We start from the raw sequence: 23,358 nt of genomic DNA, 5'->3' as shown, positions 1-23,358 counted from the left end.
AAGAAATAATTTGAAAGTAGTCAATATTCCAAAGCTACAGAGAAACAGGCAATGTACTTCTTAACACTACCATAACCATTGTACAGTGATTTTCAATATACAAGGGGCTTCAACATACAGTGCTGTTGGTTCTGTGGGAGAACATGTAATTAATCCCATTTAACAAATAAGGAAGAGGGCTCTGAGAAGTTAAAACACAAAGTGGAAACATCCAGTACTTACTATGCTATAATACTTACAAATGTCCTTAATAAGTACTCAGAGACTAAATAAAATTGTCAACTTACAAAAGAGGAAGTGAAAGCAAGACTAAAAAGTCTAGACTACATTAAAAATAAGAAAATTTGGAACCACTAGAGAGAAATCCTTACCTAATACTTGTTGATAGTGGAGGAGGAGGAGAAGTGAGAGAATGAAGCTTGTGCTCACACTTATGTCATGGGGAACACCTATATTGGAACTACTTTATAACTGGGTACTTTTTAAGTGATGACATTCCCAGGGACAAGGACCAAGATGGCCTCATCTCTTTTGATACTTGTAACACACTAAATATGGTTCTTACAAAGCTTGGTATTTGTACTGCCCAAATTTAATATTTTATGAAAATAATATCTTAACAGAGTTAACAATCTTCATATTTACAGGTTTATATCAGGTATAAAATAACGAAATTACTTTTTTTTTATGTTTATTCATTTTTGAGAGACAGTGAAAGCCAGAACATGAAGGGGGGAAGGGTGGAGAGAGAAAGAGACACAGAATCCGAAGCAGGCTCCAGGCTCTGAGCTGTCAGCGCAGAGCCCAACACAGGGCTTGAACTCACGGACCGCGAGATCATGACCTGAGCCAAAGTCAGACGCTCAACCAACTGAGCCACCCAGTTGCCCCACTAACTTACTTTTAAATGTAAAAGCTGATATGCTTGGTTTTAACATTTCAACTATGATACAAATCACCTTAAGAGATAACTTTTAGATGAAACTCTTAAAATACTTATAAAAATAAACACTTATACTTTAGCAAAAAATTTCTGTAGTAAGAGTATGACCATATTTTGACAAGTAATTTTCAAAAACCTTGAAATTTGGCCAAAATAAAGGATTTATCTTTAATGTATTTGAGACTAAGAAATTTTTCAAGGGTAAATCTTATGTGAGTGTATTTTACTAAATCTATATATGTAAAGTCTGAACAAGTGGTTGGTAATAATGGATTGTTAAATACAGTAGGGTAGACTTGATGTCTAGACAAGATAGTGGTGAGAGCTGCACTTTTAAGAAGTTCGTTACTTGCTCTGATAAAAAGGGAAAACAAAGAATGTTTCTATTATGTAAGGTTAGCATGAAATGCTTAGATCATGCATATACAACAATAGAGCTGCCACTGCTTTGAAAACAATTTCATTTTAATCCACTATGTGTTAAAAGTGGATTTTTACCATGTCCCTAACTCTAGTTAACATTTCAGGAAGATGGCACATTTGATTAATCTTCTACCCATTTTACTTTAAAACTAAAACCAAAATATCCTTTATATACTGAGAGAGAAGGAACAAGAGCTAGTGATACTGCTGAGAATCACCAGGCTGTATAGACAGTGACTGAAACTAGACACTGTAAAAAAAAAAAAAAAAAAAAAAAAAAAAGAGCCACAGATTGAACACTGATTAAATGTGACATCTTATTTACTGAAGAAAACATTTTCTGCACAATTCATTAGCTCAATAAACAGTAATTACTAACTGATGCATAGCAATGGTGTATCTGGGTTAAAAAAAAACATTTTAATATAAGAGGCTAAAAAAAACCAAAATACCTAAAAATTTTATACTTAATCTGAAATTAGCTACACATAACAGTGAATACAGAAGCAGTAATACTTAACTTTGAGTTTTTAATGATTTAGATTAAGAAGGGACCTAAGGTTATCTAGTATAACTTCTTTATTTTGAGGAAAAAGTGAAGAAAAGCTAGTAGTAAGCACTCCATACGGTCACAAAAAAAGGTTAACACATAGAATTCAAATTAAAGTAAAAATTATGTATTAAGTAGATTGATCTAGATTTACAGTAAAACCTTATTAACCTATAAGCCTAATGACCTAGAGGGGAAACAAAATGATTTCTGAATTAGTTCGATCTTTTTTAACTAAATGGAGTAAGGAAATGACATCTACAATTAAACTATAAATTATCAGATATATAATCTACCCATCTTTCAACAGAGATACTTATTTCAAGGTAGAAATATCAGCATTTTCATAAAACAACATCAGGATAGTGTTAGGATAGATAGCTTTCCGAAACAAAGAAGTTTTAAAAATGAATTTGCCTTCATGGCACTTAAAAATTTTTTTTAGTTATTATTCACCAAATAAGACAAAAGAAGAAACAGACTTTTCCCCCTACAAATTATAATTTTCTGTGATTTAAGAAATACCATAAATGATGCATTTAAAGAATACTTTTAAGCACATCACTACAACTATATTGGTTTAGATTCTATAAATTGCATCTACAAATAATTTTTTAAGTTTACTTATTTATTTTGAGAGAGAAAGCACATGAGTGGGAGGAGCAGAGAGGGAAAGAGAATCCCAAGCAAGCTCTACTAATACATTTTTTTTGTAATTTGTTTAATCTTTATTTTTGAGACAGAAAGAGAGAGAGGAGAGAGAGAGAGAGAGCGAGCGAGCAGGGGACGAACAAAGAGAGAGGGAGACACAGAATCCAAAGCAGGCTCCAGGCTCTGAGATGTCAGCACAGAGCCCAATGTGGGGCTCGAACTCACGAACCGTGAGATCATGACCTGAGTTGAAGCTGGACACTTAATCGACTGAACCACCCAGGCGTCCCTCTACTAATAAGATTTTTAAGACAGGTTGACAATGATTGGTATAAGCAAGAAATGAAGCTCTCTGTAATCTCATGTATTCCAGTCATTCTTGGCCTGCTGTGAGAATCATGAGAAGTGTTTTGAAACATACAGATTTCATAACACAGGGACTCAGGAATTTATTAACAGACACTGTGGTGATCTCTTATGCAGACATTAAAACCTACACAGCACTTCACAAGACACAAACCCAAGCATTTGATACCCATCACTAAACTAATTCCTCTCCAAAACTGCTCATTTTAAATGTAATACTCGTATATTTTAAAAATGCATACACACTTTATTTTTTTAAACGTTTATTTATTTTTGAGACAGAGAGAGACAGAGCATGAACGGGGGAGGGTCACAGAGAGAAGGAGACACAGAATCTGAAACAGGCTCCAGGCTCTGAGCTGTCAGCACAGAGCCCAACGTGGGGCTCGAACTCACAGACCGTAAGATCATGACCTGAGCCGAAGTTGGACACTTAACTGACCAAGCCACCTAGGCGCCCCTACATACACACTTTAAAAAAGGTAGAGAAATCAGAGGAACTGTACTTTAAAACATGGTTCACAAGTGATTATAAATATCTACTAATAGGGGACTAGTTATAAACACTGATACAGAATGGATATACTAAACAGGGTGCATGGTAAACTACCACTTGTACTTAAAGGAATAATATGGACACAAGTACAAATTTTTATTTCTACTCATAAGGATCTTTTTTTTTTTTTAAATTTTTTTTAACGTTTATTTATTTTTGAGACAGAGAGAGACAGAGCATGAACAGGGGAGGGTCAGAGAGAGAGGGAGACACAGAATCTGAAACAGGCTCCAGGCTCTGAGCTGTCAGCACAGAGCCCGACGCGGGGCTTGAACTCACGGACCGTGAGATCATGACCTGAGCCGAAGTCCGACGCTTAACGGACCAAGCCACCCAGGCACCCCTACATACACACTTTAAAAAAGGTAGAGAAATCAGAGGAACTGTACTTTAAAACATGGTTCACAAGTGATTATAAATATCTACTAATAGGGGACTAGTTATAAACACTGATACAGAATGGATATACTAAACAGGGTGCATGGTAAACTACCACTTGTACTTAAAGGAATAATATGGACACAAGTACAAATTTTTATTTCTACTCATAAGGATCAACTATGATCCAGATATATGTGTGTATATACATACACAGTATGTGTGCATACATGGTATGCACACACAAATACTACATATAAACTGCGTATACACATACCTATGTATGTTACATAGTGTCATCTATATGCTGGGGAAAGAAACTGGGTAGCTAAGAATTATGAAGAAGGAAACTTCTTTCTCACTGCATAATCTCTTGTATTCTTTGAAATTTAAGCTTGTATATGTTACTACTTGAAGTATAGCCTTGATGGGCTGAAGGGTATTTACCATAAATCAAATCAAATTACATGATTTTGAGCTTTTAGTTCCTAACTAAATGCTTATTACTATCAGTGTATCAACTGTTCTGAAAAAGAAAAACTTTCATAAATATTTGTCACAGGTGATATTTACACTGTTTTAACTGTCAAAATTCATCCAACCGAATATTTAGGATCTATGCATTTTATTGCATGTTAATTATACCTCAATTAAAAAATACATAAGATAAAACTTTAGTTTATATAAAATTAAGGTGGTTATAGTTCTCAACCTTTTAGCACATTAGAAAACTATAGAAGAACTTAAGAAAAAATAATCACCTCCTTCTAATTCCTTGTGACTCCAAATATGGTCCACAGACTAGAACAATCAGCATCACCAAGCAGCACGTTAGCAATTCCAATCTCAAGCCCGATCCCAGATTCACAGTCAGAAAATGTGCTTTAACAAGATCCCCAAATGATTTCTGTGCATGTTAAAGCTTGAGAAACTCTGATAACCTAATTACCAAAATATTTATGGTAGAAATCCAAGAAGCCCTACTTTTAAGGAGCCCCCCAGATGTACAACAAAGGTAGAGAGTCACAATATAAGTACTGTGTTTGAGAGTTAAGAGATGGAAAGTTCTTTCTTCAAGACTGTTAGTTTGCATAGCAAAAAGTCCTAATAAACAGCAGTTACTCACTACCTTTAGTAGTTGTTTAATTAGCAAACTGCTTTTCTGCTACTTATGTCTGTCTGTAGGAGGATTTTAGCCACTGTGACATTCATAGTTGTATGAGCTACTAGGCAGAACATGTATATGCATATTATATATACACACATTATGTTATATATACTACATACGTGTATATGTTATACACACATATTTATATAGATCCACTCAGATTATCTGATTCCATCTGAAGAAGATAGAAGACTGTAATCCAGATCTTGCCACTAGGGAATTACAAAGAGATTTTTAAATATAATTATTTATTTTGCCAGACCTCCAAAAAACAGAGGATCTGATCTCACGGATAGGCTATGTCTAAGCACAATTTTAACAAATCATGAGGGACAAATCTTCAACATGAAAAGGTTCCAAACAATTAAAGTAAATATTACCTTATCCCCGGGGGTACAATAGAGGGAAGAAGGGCTATGTAATAATACAGATTTCAATTTGTGAGGTTTGTTCAAAGTGCCAATTTTTTAAAAGATTCCTCACTGATAAAATAGCAAGTAGTGGGATGCACTTAATTTCAAATCAAATAAGTCAGTAATAGGTATGTGAGGACTTGTGAGATATGACAGTTAAGGGGTTAATGACAAATACCTGAGTCAGATTATGAATCACCCATACTTTTTTTGTAGGTTGTCTATCTAGGAATTACTTATAATGACAGGAGAAATTTTGAAATCTCTCTAAGCTAAGAAGCTAGGAACCTCAAAAAAAACTCTGGTAAGTCAATGTAAAAGTGGCCCAAATTGGGTAAGAATGGGTAAATCTAGGGAAATGAGGGTAAAAAGAAAAAAAAAAAATACCACAGGATCCAAAACATAAGGAGGCTAAATGTGCTGTGGCAACAGAATGAATCATCTCCATTAAAGGATACTGAAGTACAAGGGGGATGATTCAAATGATCTCTATCTAGCAACACAATATTCAGAGATGCAACCTGATGTCTTCTGGCTCAAGGATTTTAGACTGTGGTTCTCTGTGCATATTTGACTATTAATGTGGGGAGCTTTATCAAAAAGCACCAACATTTCCAACCCTATTAAAATTCTTAAATGTCCAGGATGAGATGGCAATAATGTGGCAAAGAACATGAATATGCTCCCTCACTGAAATGATTCACATACAATCTACCTCCATATATATATATATATATATATATATATATATATATATGCCCTTAAACATCAAATAGCCACTTTGTAGGCACTTCAAATTAAACCAAATTTTGGCCTAGAGATTAAGTTTATTTTATATTGCAATATAGCCACAAGTTAATGATTTCCTTGGGGTTGAAGCACTGAAGAATCTAATACAGAAACGCTAAAAAAAAGTGTTTGTGGTAATTTATCTTTACAAGATATCTAAACATACTGCACTTGATATAACAGACAGAAAAAGCAGCTTGGGCATTATACCAATATTTACATTTCTATATTATTCCAAGCCTGAATTGTTGTCCTCATCTATGTGGGCTTTTTTGGATTATTATTTATTTTGTAAAATCATGAAATATTTCAAGCATGTGGAAAAATATAAAGAATAACTACTGGACAGCTGTGTAACTACTAGCTGGCTTTCTCAAGGCTTTGCATTATTCCTATTCATTTGGCGTTTAATCCCTAAAACTAAAATGTGCAGAAGTTGAAAATGAAGAAAACAAGGGGGAAAAAATCCCCTTAAAACTACTTTTTCTTTAAAAAAAATTTTTTTTTAATGTTTATTTATTATTGAGAGAAAGAGAGAGACAGAGCATGAGCATGGGAGGGGCAGAGAGAGGAGGAGACACAGAATACAAAGTAGGCTCTAGGCTCTGAGCTGTCAGCACACAGCCCGAAGCGGGGCTCGAACTCACAAACTGCGAGATCATGACCAGAGTCGAAGTTAGACACTTAAACGACTGAGATACCCAAGTGCCCCTTAAAACTACTTTTTCATTTTTAAAAATCACTATAACTTTTAGACGCAAATTTATAAAATAGTTATATATGATTATTTACTAGCTTTCTGACATTTTTGGAGTTTTTAAGGTTTGATTTTCTTGCCAATATATGTAAACCAAAGTGCTCTATTAAGAACAGAGTTTAGTAACATTATTAAGTACAATAATTTATTTTTAACATATAAAATTATTTATATTTAACATTATTAATTTTTCTGTTTTATAATACTTCTAATAACTATCTTTACTTCTCTAGTCATATCAGAATACAGTAATGTTCTTTTAGATTTTTTAGGTCATCTGTTTTGCTATTAAAATCTCAATATTCTTTAAGTGTGTACTGTTAAACTAGGCTGTTTATCTGACTGGTAGCTCATCTTTTCAAGATCAAATAAATCAACTATGAATAATAAGAGACAGGAGAAATATTAATAAATGACAACCCCAAATCCTCCTACCCTGCTACTTCAAATTCTTCTACCAATTATATTTTTAAGAGAAACTCTCCTTTAAATAACTGCTGTTTAACTACTAGGAATTTACCCAAAGGATACAGGAGTGCTGATTTATAAGGGCACTCGTACCCCAATGTTTATAGCAGCACTATCAACAACAACCAAATTATGGAAAGAGCCTAAAATGTCCATCAGCTGATGAATGGATAAAGAAGATGTGGTTTATGTACACAATGGGATACTACTTGGCAATAAGAATGAAATCGTGCCATTTGCAGCAACGTGGATGGAACTGGAAGGTATTATGCTGAGTGAAATAAGTCAGAGAAAGACAGATATCATATGTGTCCACTCATATGTGGAACTTGAGAAACTTAACAGAAGGCCATGAGAAAAGGGAAGGGGTAAAAATAGTTACAAACAGAGAGGGAGGCAAACCATAAAAGACTCTTAAATACAGAGAACAAACTGGGGGTGAATGGGGACGTGGGGGAGAGGGGAAAATGGGTGATGGGCACTGAGGAGGGCACTTGTTGGGATGAGCACTGGGTGTTGTATGTAAGCGATAAACCATGGGAATCTACCCCAAAAACCAAGAGCACTCTCTATACACTGTATGTTAGCCAATTTGACAATAAATTATATTAAAATAAATAAATAAATAAACAAACATTAAAAGAATAACTGCTGTTTAGGTGGAAAAGAAAAATAGTATAAATCATTCATTCAATAAACACTTATCAAGCACTTATTACAAAGTGCTGGGCCTAGGCATCGTATTAGGTGATCAGGTTAAGATGCAGTCTCTGACTTAAAGTGACTCAGGGGCTATTCAAGGAAGGGTCACTTCTAGGTTTATGACTCTATCCACCATCCAGAGAACAAATATTTCTTTTGAGCCCACTACATGCCAATCATTGTATTAGGTAATGGAGATAAGGGATAGTCACTGCTCTCATGAAGCTTCCATTTAGGAGGGAGACAAACAAATAAAAACATATGTCAAGTAGTAAAAAAATAACCCAAAAACTACAAAGAAAACTAAGAGTAAAAGGACAAAAGGACAGTAATTCTACATAGGATAATGATATTTATATCCATGTTGAAGATACATCTGATGAGCAAACCTTTTATGCTCTCAATTAACTGGTATCTTGTAAGGCACCACTTTCATATCACCAAATTAAACACGATTTTTCTCAGTCTCCATTTTCCTTCTATTCTTCCAAGCATCTGACACTGACACCAAGCATGCTGACCACCTCCAGTTTAAAACTCTACTGGCCTACATGAAACATCCTGTATTTATTAGATTTTTATCCTTTGCCATTGGGGTAGCATCAATATGAGCTGTACAATCACAACCAGGATTTACTTCAGATGTTCTCCTATCCAACCAAGGCAAATAGATTTTAACTGATGTGAAAGTGGAAAGTACCCTGAGAAAAGATTTAACTTTATTCTTAATTCCCAATAGGTTTCAGAAGACTATATAACAATATGACATTTACTCAAAGCACTGGAGAGTAACATCAAAAACACTTGTACACACTGAGTAATGTAGAGAATTGTGAAATCACTATACTATATACCTGAAACTAATATAGCACTATATGTTAATTACACTGGGGAAAAAAATACTTATACAACATGTTACATGTTATAAAACCCTTTCAAATTTTATTTACTTCATTTAATCCTCTAAAGTTATAATACACCATGAGGCAGGTAATATTTCCATGTGAAAACATTTTAAATTGTGTTATGTATAATGAGCACATGTGAAGAGGACTGAAGAGAAAATGGTTTTAAATCTTAATAGGTAAGACAAAGCCTCTAAACTTATTCCAATCCATAATTATATTTCACACTATAGTAAGATATAGCTAGAAGGTTCTGACCTATAATTCCCTAAGCAATCTATTTAATCTATTAAAAACAAGATTCTAACTTTTCAGAATGATATCATTAAAATTAAATCTATATACTTATCCTTTACTTTTTCTTTACTATTTGAAAAATGCTTAGAGTGTAATGAAAAACATAAACATCTGTAATGCCAATATTCTTAAAACAACATCTGCTAACATTTTGGTATATTTAACATTTCTTTCAGCCCATTCCTGTTAATTTTAATAGTTTAATTGCTTCATACTACCACGAATACTGATATTCCTTAAAAAAGAAGTTTGCTTTTTACTTAAAAAATAAAAAAGTAAACAAGAATAGGGGACCAAACTGATCAGTATTACTGTGAAATCAAATTAAGCAATTTTGATATTTTTTTAATTTCAGAATCACAAGTGAAAAAAATCTAAATGACATATTTATTCAATAAATATTTACTATAATTACCATCTGCAAAATGACAGGAACAAAGGATTATATACTTAAAGAAGGCTGAATTCTCACCTGTTCAATCTCTTTGGTTTTTGATGCTATTGCTTTAGAGCGACTGGTTAGCTGACTGTCTTCAAATAATTCCATGCCATCTGTTGCATTTGACTCAGGTTCTTCTGGCTGGTCAATAAACAGTGGTGCTGTGGATCCTGCCTTTGAAAAAAATTAGAAAACCTTAATTACATACAGCATTTCACATGACTGTTTATAGGCCTTAACTGGCACATTATACCAAGAGAAAGTGCTACATTCAACCAGTTTTAAGAAGACACTTTCAATTTCACTCTGCATAATATGTGAGGAGGACCAAAGAGGAAATGATTGCTACTTTTTAAATTTTAGAGAAGACAAAGATTCTAGGCTTATTCCATTCCAAAATTATATTTCACATTACATTAAAATACAGCTAGAAAGTTTTGTCCTGTAGCTTACTCCTTAAGCAATCTATTTAAGAAACAGTGAAGAGAAAAAGTCTAATTGGAAGTGAGAGGTATGTGCACACATAAACATATTAAAAAAGAACATGGAAAAGGGTTCTACTTTCAGAAGTTAAAAATACCTTGCTCCTGTAGCAAAAAAAAAAAAAAATTATCGAAATCACTGAAAAGAAAATCCCCCAAATAATAATCACTATTTTATAGAAACAATTCATTAAATACACAATCCCACAAAAAGTCCATAGGTGACTACTGTACTTTGCAAAAACACTTTTGTGACAAAGAAAAAACTGAAAAAAAAAAGGGGGAAACAATTATTTAACTACATTCGTTTATTCAAAAATTTACTGTGCGACACGTAAAGCAGCATTATCTACAATAGCCAATTACAAGTAGCCCAAATGTCCATCAAGAGATGAATGGGTAAAGAAGAGGTGGGGTATGTATACAATGCAATATTACTCAGCCATAAAAAAGAGTGCAATCTTGCCATTTGCAACTACATGGATGGAGCTAGAGAGTATTATGCTAAGTGAAATAAGTCAGAGAAAGACAAATAGACAAATACCATGTGATTTCACTCATATGTGGAATTTGAAAAACAAAAATGTGCAAAGGGGAAGAAAAAAATGAGACACCAAGAAACAGACTCTTAACTATACAGAACAAACTGATAGTTACCAGAGAGAAGGTAGGTAGGGGACTAGGTTAAACAGGTGATGGGGATTAAGGAGAGCACTTGTGATGAGTACTGGCCATTATATGGAAGTCTTGAGTCACCTGGGGCACACAGTGGGTAGGTTATTCCCTCATCTTGGAGTGTGTCCCAGAGAGGCAGCATTCATGAAGAGAACACTCCAGGAAAAAAGGGACAGGCAACCACCTTTTCTCTCCCCAGACCCTCAGTATAAGCATAGAACCACCTATGAGATCCAGCGCAATGACAATACTGCCTACTTAATTTGCTTACACCAAGGCCTGTTCCTGCACCCCACTGTACTCTGGTAGAACTGCCTTTCCTAGTCACACTTACCTCAGTTCCAGCATGGCAGGCGCCCTTGCCAGAAGACCAGCCCAAACCCCTGCCCACATCCTGTCTCCTGATCCGGGAGTTTTGCAGAGCCTCAGTTCCAGTGCTGGTGGCAACAGGTCTCACATCTAGTTAAAACATGCTACATTCACACCAGGGACTAAACACTATCCACAACAGGCAAAGAGAGTCTCTGCAGATGACTGTCCTAAAGGATAAAAAGGCCAGGAAAAAACAGCAGAGCACATATGAAGCAAACGCTGGAGACAATACTGGAAGAGCCAGACCAGGAGCACAGTGGACACTACACACCAGGGCACTCACTACAAGACCTCTTCTTCACAAGACCATTACCTTCAAGGACAGGAAACATAATAGCAAATTTCCTAACACAGAGAAACAGGCACAGACACTTAGACAAAATGAGAAGACAGAGGAATCTGTCCCAAATAAAACAAGAGGACAAGGCCATAGCTGGAGAGCTAAGCAAAAGAGAAGCAACATGTCTGATGGACTATTTAAAGCAATGATCATAAGGTTACTCACTGGACTTGAGAAAAGAGTGGAAGACATGGTGAGACCTTTAACAGAGAAATAAAAAAGAAACAATCAGAGATGAAAGGTGCAATAAGCAAGATAGGATATATGCTTGATGCAATGAATAGCAGACTGGAAGAATCAGAGGAATGAATTAATGAGCTAGAAGACAGAGTAATGGAAAGTTAGCAAGATGAACAAAAGACAGAAAGAAGAATTAGGCAAAACGAGAACAGACTTAGGGAACTCAGTGACTCCATCAAAGTAAAAAACATTCACATTAGAAGAATTCCAAAGAAGAGACAGAAAGAGAGGTAGAAATTTTATTTGAAGAGATAATAGTTAGAGACTTTCTTAATCTGGAAAAGGAATAGATATTTAGATCCAGGAGGCACAAACAACCTCCAACAAAATCAACAAAAGCAGATCCACACCAAGACATATTACAATAAAAATCGCAAAATGTACCAAAAAGAAAAAATTTTAAAAGCAGCAATACAAAAGAAGATGGTTACACACAATGGAAACCCCATAAGCCTACCAGCGGATTTTTCAGCAGAAACTTTCCAAGCCAGAAGGGAGGGGTACCATACATACAAAGTGTTGAGTGGGAAAAATTTAGAGCCAAGAATACTCTATCCAGCAAGACTATCATTCAAAATAGGAGGAGATAAAGAGTTTCCTGGACAAAAAGTGAAAAGTTCATGACCACAAAATCAGTCCTGCATGAAATATTAAAGGGCCTCTGACTGGAAAGGAAGACCAAAAGTGACACTATGAAGGAAGGAAACACAAAAGCAGTAAAAATGACTATTTTTGTAAATATCAGTCAAGGAACTCACAAAATAAAAGGATGTAAAATAGGACAACATATCCAAATGTGAGGAAGAGTGAAGAATGAGTTCAAACTTAACCGCTGAGTTAACACAGACTGCTATATGCAGAATATGTTATCAACAAACCTAATAACCACAAATCAAAAAGTACTAATATATATGCAAAGAATAAAGAAAAATGCAAATATATCACTAAAGAAAACAAGCAAACCATGAGAAAGACAAGACAGGATCAGAGAAAATCTTCAGAAACAACCACAAAAGAGGTAATAAAATAGCAACACGTATAAATCAATAATTACTTTGAATATAAATGGAATGTAAATCAAAAGACACAGAGTAACAGAATGGCTAAGAAAACAAGACCCATCTATATGCTGCTTACAAGATACTCATTTTAGACCTAAATACACCTACAGATTGAAAGTGATGGGATGGAGAAACACTTATCATGCAAACAGAGGTCAAAAGAAAGCCAGAATAGCAATATTTATATCTGACCAAATAGACTATATTTTTATTTTAATTTCATTTGTTTTAAGTTTACTTATTTATTTTGAGGGAGACAGAGACATCACGAGTAGGGGAGGGGCAGAGAGAGAGAGAGAGGAAGAGAGAGAAAATCCCAAGCAGGCTCCGAGCTAGAGCACAAAGCCTGATGCAGGACTTGAATGTATGAAGCCGTGAGATCATGACCTGAGCCAAAACCAAGAGTCAGACACTTAACCGAATGGGCCACCCAGGCACCCCTATTTATTTTTATTTGAGAGAGAGAGAGAGAGAGAGAGAGAGAGAGAATATGAATGAATGAATGTGAGTGGGAGAGAGGGGCAGAGGAAGGGAAAGAATTTTAGCAGGCTCCACACTTAGCATGGAGTGCAATGTAGGGTTCAATCCCACAACCCTGGGATCATGAACTAAGCCAAAATTAAGGTCAGATGTTCAACTGACTGAGCCACCCAGGAGCCCCAGACAAAGAGACTTTAAAACAAAGACTTTAAGAAGAGACAAAGAAGGATGCTATATAACTATAAAGGGGACAATCCAACAAGATGTAACAATTGCAAATATTTATGCCTCCAACATGGAAGCACCCAAATATACGAAACAGTTAATAGCAAACATAAAGGAACTAATAGATAATAACACCATAAATGTAAGGGACTTTAAAACCCGCTTACATCAACAGACAGGTCATCTGAACAGAAAATCAACAAGGAAACCATGGTTTTGGGCAACACACTGGATCAGATGGATTTATTCAGAACATTACATCCTAAAAATACAGAATACACATTCTTTTCAAGTACACTTGGAACATTCTGTAGAACAGATTATATAATAGGCCATAAAAGAAGCCTCAACAAACTCAGAAAGATAAAATTCTACCACACATCTATTTTGACCACAGTGCTATAAAATTAGAATCAACCAAAAGAAAAACTCTGGAAAGAACACAAACTACATGGAGGTTAAAGAACATGCTACTGAACAATGAATGGGCCAACCTGGAAATAAATAAAAAAGTACACGGAAATACACAATGGTTCAAAAGCTTTGAGATGCAGCAAGAGTGATTGTAAGAGGGAAGTTTACAGCAATACAGGCCTACCTAAGGAAGCCAAAATAATCTCAAATAAACAACTTAAACCTAAAGAAACTACTAAAAGAACAACAACAAAAAAAAACTAAAACCAGCAGAATGAAAGAAATAATAGATTTGAGCAGAAATAAATGACACAGAAACTAAAAAAAAAACAACAGAACCTAGATCAATGAATCCAGGAACTATTCCTTTGGGAGAAAAAAAAAAAATAATCAATGAAATTGATAAACTTCTAGCCAAACTTATCACAGAATCATATGAAAAAAAGTATATGCTAACAACCAAGACGAAATGGATAAATTCATAGAAACATGTAACCTACCAAAACTGAAAGAAAATTTGAAAGACCAATTACCAGCAAAAAAAAGTGATTCCATAAACAAAAACTCCCAACAAACAGAAGTCCAGGACCAAATGACTTCACAAGTGAATTTTACCAAATATTTAAAGAAGAGTTAATACCTGTTTTTCTCAAACTATTCCAAAAAATATAAGAGGAAGGAAAACTTCAAAATTCATTCTATGAAGCAAGCATTACCCAGAAATCAAAACCAGATAAAGATACCACAAAAAAAGAAAACTACTGCCAATATCTCTGATGAATGTAGATGCAAAAATCCTCAACAAAATATTAGCAAACCAAATCCAAGAATACATTTAAAAGATCATTCACCATAATCAAGTGCGATTTATTCCCCTTGTACATCACAGGAGTGGCTTGATATTTGCAAATCAATCAACGTGATACATAACATCAATAGGCACAGAAAAGGCATTTGACAAAGTACAACATCCATTCATGATAAAAAGCCTCCACCAAGTAGGTTTAGAGGGACAATACCACAATGAGATAAAGGCCAGATATGAAAAACTCACAGCTGACATTATCCTCAATGGGGAAAAACAGAGCTTTTCTCCTAAGGTCACGAACAAGACAAGGATGTCAATTCTCACAACTTTTATTCATCATAGCACTGGAAGTTCTAGCCACAGCAATCAGACAACAAAAAGAAATAAAAGGCATCCAAACTGGTAGGGGAGAAGTAAAACTTTTCATAATTTGCAGATGATATGATACTATACATAGAAAACCTGAAAGACTCTACCAAAAAACTACTAAAACTGATAAATGAATTCAGTAAGGTTGCAGGATACAAAATCAATGTACAGAAATCCACTGCATTTCCATTTATGTAATAATGAAGCAGCACAATGAAACCAGAACAATTCCATTTGCAATTATACCAAAAATAATAAAATACCTGAGAATAAATTTAACCAAAAAGTGAAAGACCTGTACTAAAATATAAGACACTGATGAACAAAATTAAAGACACAAAAATATGGAAAGACATTTTATGCTAATGGATTGGAGGAACAAGTATTGTTAAAATATCTATACTACTGAAAGCAATCTACAGATTTAATGCAATCCCTATCAAAATAACAACAGCATTTTCCACAGAACTAGAACAAACAATCCTAAAATTTTTATGGAAACACAAAAAAGAAAAGAAAAGAAAAGAAAAGAAAAGAAAAGAAAAGAAAAGAAAAGAAAAGAAAAGAAAAGAAAAGATAAGATCCAAATAGCCAAAGCACTCTTAAAATTTTAAGAAAAACAAAGCTGGAGGTATCTCAATTCCAGATTTCAAGTTGTATTACTGTAATCAAAATAGTATGGTACTGTTACAAAAACAGACGTATAGATCAATGGAACATAACAGAAAACCTAGAAAAATAAATATGGTCAATTAATCTTCAACAAAGCAGGAAAGAATATCCAATGGGAAAAAGACAGTCTCTTCAACAAATGGTGGTAGGTAAAGTAGACAGTGACATGCAAGAGAATGAAACTGAACTCTTTCTTAAACCATACACAAAAATAACTTCAAAATGCAAAAATAAACTACTGGGAATATATCAAAATAAAAAGCTTCTACACAGCAAAGGAAACAATCAACAAAACAAAAAGGCAGGGGCACCTGGATGGCTTAGTCAGTGAAGTGTCCACCCTTGGCTTGAGTTAAGATTTCACGGTTCGTGGGTTCCAGCCCTGTGTCGGGCTCTGTGCTGACAGCTCAGAGCCTGGAACCTGCTTCAGATTCTGTGTCTCTCCCTTTCTCTGTCCCTCCCCCGCTCGCTCTCTCTCTCTCAAAACTAAACATTAAAAAAAAAAATTAAAAAAAAAACTAAAAGGCAAACTACTGAATGGGAGAATATATTTGCAAATAACATATCTGATAAAGGGTTACTATCCAAAATACATAAAGAATTGATATAACTCAACACATTATAAAAACAAATAATCCAATTAAAAATGGGCAGAAGGTAGGAACAGATGTTTCTCCAAGGAAGACATCCAGATGGCCAACAGACACATGGAAAGATCTTCAACATCATTCATTATAAAGAAAATGCAAATCAAAACTACAATGCAGTATCATCTTACCCCTGTCAGAATGGCTAAAATCAACGACACAAGAAACAACAGGTGTTGGCAGGGATGTGGAGCAAAAGGAACACTCATCTACTATTGGAATACAAACTGGTACAGCCACTGTGGAAAACAGTATGGAGGTATGCACTACTCGGTATTTACAAAAGTGCTAATTCAAAGGGATACATGTACCCCTATGTTTATAGTAGCATTATTTACAATAGCTAAGATATGGAAGCAGCCCAAGCGTCCATGTACTGATGAATGGATATAGAAGATGGGGTACATATGTGCAATGGAGTATTATTCAGCCATAAAGAAGAATGAAATCTTGCCATATGCAACAACATGGATGGAGCTAGACAGTATAATGCTAAATTAAGGAAGTCAGAGAAAAACAAATACCATATTATTTCACTCATATGTAGAATTTAAGAAACAAAACAAATGGGCAAAGGGGGAAAAAAGGGAAAAAGAGAGACAGAAAGAAAGAAAGAAAGAAAGAAAGAAAGAAAGAAAGAAACCAACAGACTGTTAACTATAGAGAACAAACTGATGGTTACCGGAGGGAAGGTGGGTGGGGGGCTGGGTTAAATAGGTGATGGGGATTAAGGAGCACACTTGTCATGATAAACACCAAGTGACGTATGAAAATGTTGAATCACTACATTGTACACCTGCAAGTAAAATAACACTGTAAGTTAACTAACTGGAATTAAAATAAAAATTTTTTTAGAAAATTAAAAAAATTTACTGTATGACAAATCCAAACACTGTTCCAGGAACAGTGGATACATCAATGAACACAAGAGAGCAAAGTTCTTGCCTCCACGTAACTTGCAGTAAGCAATGACTTAGAGTAAACTGTAAAGTTTGAGCTCACATACTCTACTGCCGCATATGTTAGGTAGGTGGGAAATGAGAGGGAAAAAAAGAAATACAACTTATTTCAAAAACTGAATTTTAAAAAATTAAGTAGTGGCAAAAAGCAGTAGGTTTAGTGAAGTCACAAGATATATACTAACGAGTAGTAATTTTCACTAGGAAAAGCACATCAACTCCTAGTGTATTGGGAGTGTATACTGCCACAACTTCTTTACACAGTAATCTGGCAGCATGTATTGCAATTTAGTACATGCGCCTTTCACCCAGCAACTTCACCTCTAGAAACTTAATCTACAGATACAGACATAAGCAACAGATACTAACATATGGCTGCCACTGATAGCAAATGACTGAAAACAACCTACATGTCCATCATTAGGACAAATAAATTATCCAGTATGTAGAACTACGGGATATTAAGAAATCATCTAAAAGAATAACAGCCTATAATTGTTGTATAATGTACTCTAATTTTTCTCCTGGAACATTCTGGAGGTCATTCATTTCCTATCAATATACTGCCAACTGTGTAAAAAAAGAGAGAGAGGAAGTATGTGTATATGTACGTTTATGCATATATATTGTACATATATACACACACATACACACACAAATGATCTCTGGAAGGATGCTATCTATGGGGGAAAAATGTAAAAAAAAAAGGGGGGGGCGGGTGGTGGTTGGCTCAATAGGAATAACTTAGAAGTAAGGAGTAGGATGGAAGGGAGATGCTACACATTTTTGTGACATTTGAATTTCTGACATGTACATGTATAATCTACTTTTTTTAAAACCTGGTTTTCACAAGTCTAAGTTATATATTTTAAGAGATTTCAACTGAAAATATACCAATCGTTTAAGGAAGAAAGCAGTGAAAATCAGGGAGATGCCACAATAGAAAGCATCAGAAATCTGTCTCCTAACATAAACAACAAATGCACTGGAAAACATTGTCTGATGTAACTATTCTGGAACTCTGGATTCTCCTGAAGGTTTGCAACTTCCAGAGGAATACATGGAAAACTGAGGTTAATTTCAGTTCTTGCCACAATAGCAGCTATCCATCACAACCCTCAGCCACTTGGCGGGTAGGTACCTGAGGTTGGGCAAAAAGGACCCCATTTTCCAAACATCAGGAATCTGTGCTCTGATCACTGATTGGGGCTTGTGATCACAAAGGAGTAAACAGCCATTGCTCATATCTCCTACTATTGTTTCAAACCCCTCCTATTATGGCTGAAGTGACTCCCGTGAATTAAACTGCCGGTACCCTTTTTCCTTTATTTTTCACTTCTTCACCTTTTGAAAGTTAGATGTTAATATTAGGACATTAAAAAAAACCCTGCTTATATGGGGCAAGTTAAAAAGTGACTGTACATTCTAAGACTCAGAAAGGACCTTAAACTGACACCTAGACTCATCCTCAGCACACAGACACCACACAACAATAGAAAGGGGTGTGGGGAGAATATCTGATTTCTGGAATTATCGGTTATTAGATTCAAATGCCTACTGTTCAAAAAATCACAAGGCATACAAAGAAAGAAGAAAGTAAGTCCCATTTGAAGGAAAAAATAAATCAATAGAAACTGTCTCTGAAACAGACCTAACAATAGGTCTACCAGAAAATAAATTTTAAACTATGGTCTCAGGAAGCCTGGCTGGCTTAGTTGATAAAACATGCAACTTTTTTTTTTTTTTAAGTTTATTTATTTATTTTTAGAGACAGAGACAGAGGGAGAAGGGGAGGGGCAGAGAGGGGGAGGGAGAGAATCTCAAACAGGCTCCACACTGTCAGCACATAGCCTGATTCGGGGCTTGAATCCACAAACCATGAAACCATGACCTGAGCCAAAACCAGCTTAACTGACTGAGCCACCCAGGCACCCCAAGCATGCAACTCTTGATCTCAGGGCTGTAGGTTCAATCCCCATGTTGGGTGTAGAGATTACTTAAAAATAAAATCTAAAAAAACACAACACAACAAAACTACTGTCTCCAATTGCTCAAAGAACTAAAGAATGTTGTAAAGAAAGCCAAGAAAATGTGTGAACAAAACAGAAATACCAAAGAAGAGACAGAAAACCTAAAAAGACACCTAAAAGAAATCACAAAGCTAGAAAGTACAATAGCTGAAATGAAAATTTTTTTACAGGGATTCAAAGGCAGATTTGAGTAGGCAGAAGAATCAGTGAACTTGCAATGGAAATTATGGAGTCTGAGAAACAAAATGAAAGAAGATTAAAGAAAGGTGAACAGAGCCTAAGGAATCTGTTGGGACACCACCAAGTGGACCAAAATATGCACTATGGGAGTCCTAGAAGAGGAAAGTAGCAGAAAATATTTGAATAAATAATGGTTAAAAACTTCAAATCTGATGGACGACTTAAATATAAACATCCAAAGAAGCTTAACAAAACCTAAGTTAGGTTAACTCAAGACTCACACCAAAATACATCATAATCAGATTTTCAAAAGACAAAGAAAAGAGAGACTCTTGAAAGCAGTGAAAAGCAAACTCATCATATACAAGAAAAAAATCATTTTCTCATACATGGAAGGTAAAAAAAAATAGATTTCTCATCAGAAACTTTGAAGGCAATATTACAGTAGGCCCATATTCAAAGTACAGTTGATCCTGAACAACATGGTGATTGGAGGGCTAACCCAGTCAAAAATCCTTTTATCCTTTTATAACTTTTGACTCTCCAAAATCAACTAATAGCCTACTGTTAATCAGATGCCTTAATAACAAACTGTCAATTAGCACATATTTTGTAAGTTATATGTATTATATACTGTATTCTTATAATACCTAATTCTTATAACAACTTTTTTTTTTTGTATTTCTATGCTATACGGTTTGTCTGTGAGCCTTTTCAAATTGATGCAAATCTCCTGGGGCACCTGAGTTGCTCAGTCGATTGAGCATCTGACTCTTCATTTCAACTCTGGTCATGCTCTCATGGTTTATGAGTTTGAGTCCTACAATGGGCTCTGTGCCAACAGCACAGGGCCTGCTTGGGATTCTCTGTCTCCCTCTCTCTCTGCCTCTCCCCCGCTCTCTCTTGCTCTCTCTCAAAAATAAGTAAAAATAGACATTTAAATTGTTACAAATCTCCAAAGTGTCTTCCAACACACTTATTGAAAAATATCCACATATAAGTGGACCTGTGCAGTTCAAAGCCATGTTGTTCAAGAATCAACTGTAATAAAAGAAAAACTGTCAACTGAGATTCCTATATCCAACAAAACTATCCTTGAAAAAAGGGTAAGAAATCAAGCCATTTTCAGATTAACCAAAGTTCAGGGAGTTTATGACTAAATCTGCCCTGCAAGAAATGCTCGAGGGGATCCTCCAAGGTGAAACGAATGTACACTAGGCAGTAATTTGAAGTCTTTCAGAGAAATAAAGATCTCAATAAAGATAAATACCTGGACAATTATAAAAACTAATATTACTGTACCAATGCTTTGCAATTGTTTTTTTTTGTTGTTGTTTTGTTTTCTACACGTGATTTAAGAGACTAATACATTTAAAGGACACTATTGGTGTAAAAGCTAGTACTACTATAACCTTGGTTTATAACTCCAAATCTTGTTTTCTAGATAACTTAAGAGACTACTGCATTTAAAACAATTATTAGTATTAGTTCAAGTTTTGGGGATGCAATGAATCAAGATGTAATTTTGTGATATCAACAGCCAAAAGGCATGGAGATGGAGCTGGAAAGGAACAGAATTTTTGTATGTTATTGAACTCAAGCTGATATAAATACAAATTAGTGTTATAACTTTAGGATGCAAATGTAATCTTCATGGTAACCATAAAGAAAATAGGTACAGGATATACACAATGGGCACCTGGGTGGCTCAGCCAGTTAAGCATCTGACTCTTGATTTAGGCTCAGGTCATCTCACAATCGTGAGAACAAGTCCTGCATCAGGATCTGTGCTGAGTATGGAGCCTGCTTTAGATTCTCTCTCTCCCTCTCAACCTAACTTTACAACTTAAGGAACTAGAAAAACAGAAAAATCATAACTAAACCCAAAGATACCAGAAGGAAAGAAATATTAAAGGAAATAAATATTACATATTTTTAAAAGAATATATACAAAAGGAAATTAAGAAGGAACTTAAAAATTTCACTGCCTACCAAAGAACAAAACAAAACTCAATTAAAAACAAAAGAAACCAGAATGCAGGAAATGAGGGACAAAAAAGCTACAGGGCATACAGAAAACAAATAGCTCAATGACAGAAGTTGAGTCCCTTCTTCTCAGTAATTATTTAATGAATTAAACCTTCCAATCAAAGGGCAGAGGTTGGCAGAGTAGATAAAAACACATGATCCAACTACATAATGTCTATAAGAGACTTACTTTAGACTCAAAGACACAAACATGTTGAATGCAAAAGGATACAAAAAGATAGCCCATACAAATAATAACTGTAAGAAAGTAGGTGTGGCTATACTAATATCAGACAAAACAGACTTTATGTCAAAAAAAGGTTACAAGAGACAAGAGTATATTAATAAAAGGTCCAATACAGCAAGAAGATATAACAACTATAAACATCTATGGACCTAAGAATTGACCATCAAAATATATGAAGCAAAAAACTGAAAGAAATGGAGAAATAAAAGTTATACAGTAATAATTGGAGACTTCAATACCCTTGTCACAGTAATGGACAGAAAAACCAGATATAAGGTAGTGAAACAGAGGACTTAAATAAAACAATATACAAAGTAGATCTAACAGACATACAAGAAACACTCTACCCAACAACAGAATACATTCTTCTCAGGCGCAGGAGACATTTGCCAGGATAGACTATGTGTTAGGCCACATACTAAATGTCAATAGATTTAAAAAGTAAACTGGAAAATGCACAAAATTTTGGAAATTTAAGAACACACCTTTAAACAATAGACCAAAGAAGAAATTATATTGAAAGCAGGAAATGCTTAAGAAACAAATGAAAATACCATGTACAAAAACTTATGAGAAGTAGCAAAGCAGTGCTAAGGGAGAAATTAATGTCTATAAACACTTATATTAAACAAGAATGAATTCAAATCAACAACCTAACTTTACAACTTAAGGAACTAGAAAAACAGAAAAATCAGAACTAAACCCAAAGATACCAGAAGGAAAGAAATATTAAAGATTAGAGCAGAGATAAATGAAGTAGAAAACAAAAGAAAAAAAAAAAAGAAACCAAAAGTTGGTTCTTCAAAAAGATCAACAAAATTGACAAACCTTTAGTTAGATGGACTAAGAGAAGACTCCAATTACTAAAATCAGAAATAAAAGTGGGAACATTACTACCAATCCTACAGAAATAAAAAGAATTATTAAGAGAGTACTATGAACAAGTGCATGCTGACAAAAAGGATAACCTAGGTAAAATGGAAAAATTCCTAGAAACACAAAACCTACCAAAACTAAATCAAGAAGAAATATAAAACCTAACAGACTTGTAACTTGTAAGGACACTGAATCAGTAATCAAAATCCTCCCAACAAAGAAAAGCCATGGACCCTTATGGCTTCACCGGTAAGTTCTACTAAACATATAAAGAACTAATACCAAGCTGGGCGCCTGGGTAGCTCAGTCAGTTAAGCTTCTGACTTTGGCTCAGGTCATGATCTCGAGGTTTGTGGGTTTGAGCCCTGGGTCAGGCCCTGTGCTGACAGCTTAGAGCCTGAAGCCTGCTTCAGATTCTGTCTCCCGTACTCTCTCTACCCCTCTCCCA

The 23,358-nt window shown here is 34.9% G+C and overlaps 1 protein-coding gene across 6 annotated transcripts in view; it reads right to left on the bottom strand.

Moving 5' to 3' along the window:
- PPHLN1 (periphilin 1) overlaps positions 1 to 23,358 on the bottom strand; it is a 145,453-nt gene that overhangs the window by 37,469 nt on the left and 84,626 nt on the right. For all 6 annotated transcript variants that reach the window (XM_047065777.1, XM_047065774.1, XM_047065780.1 and 3 more), the window contains one exon: positions 9,839 to 9,979. In XM_047065777.1, the coding sequence (XP_046921733.1) occupies positions 9,839 to 9,979 (141 nt within the window). The remainder of the gene's footprint in view (positions 1 to 9,838; positions 9,980 to 23,358) is intronic.

The sequence above is a fragment of the Lynx rufus genome, unplaced genomic scaffold, assembly GCF_022079265.1.
Source record: "Lynx rufus isolate CCGP_SWC_20201006 ecotype Redwood Valley unplaced genomic scaffold, mLynRuf1.p SCAF_7, whole genome shotgun sequence".
Taxonomy (NCBI): Eukaryota; Metazoa; Chordata; class Mammalia; order Carnivora; family Felidae; genus Lynx; species Lynx rufus.
The sequence above is the reverse complement of the archived record's forward strand: the minus strand, read 5'-3'. Positions and strand labels throughout refer to the sequence as shown.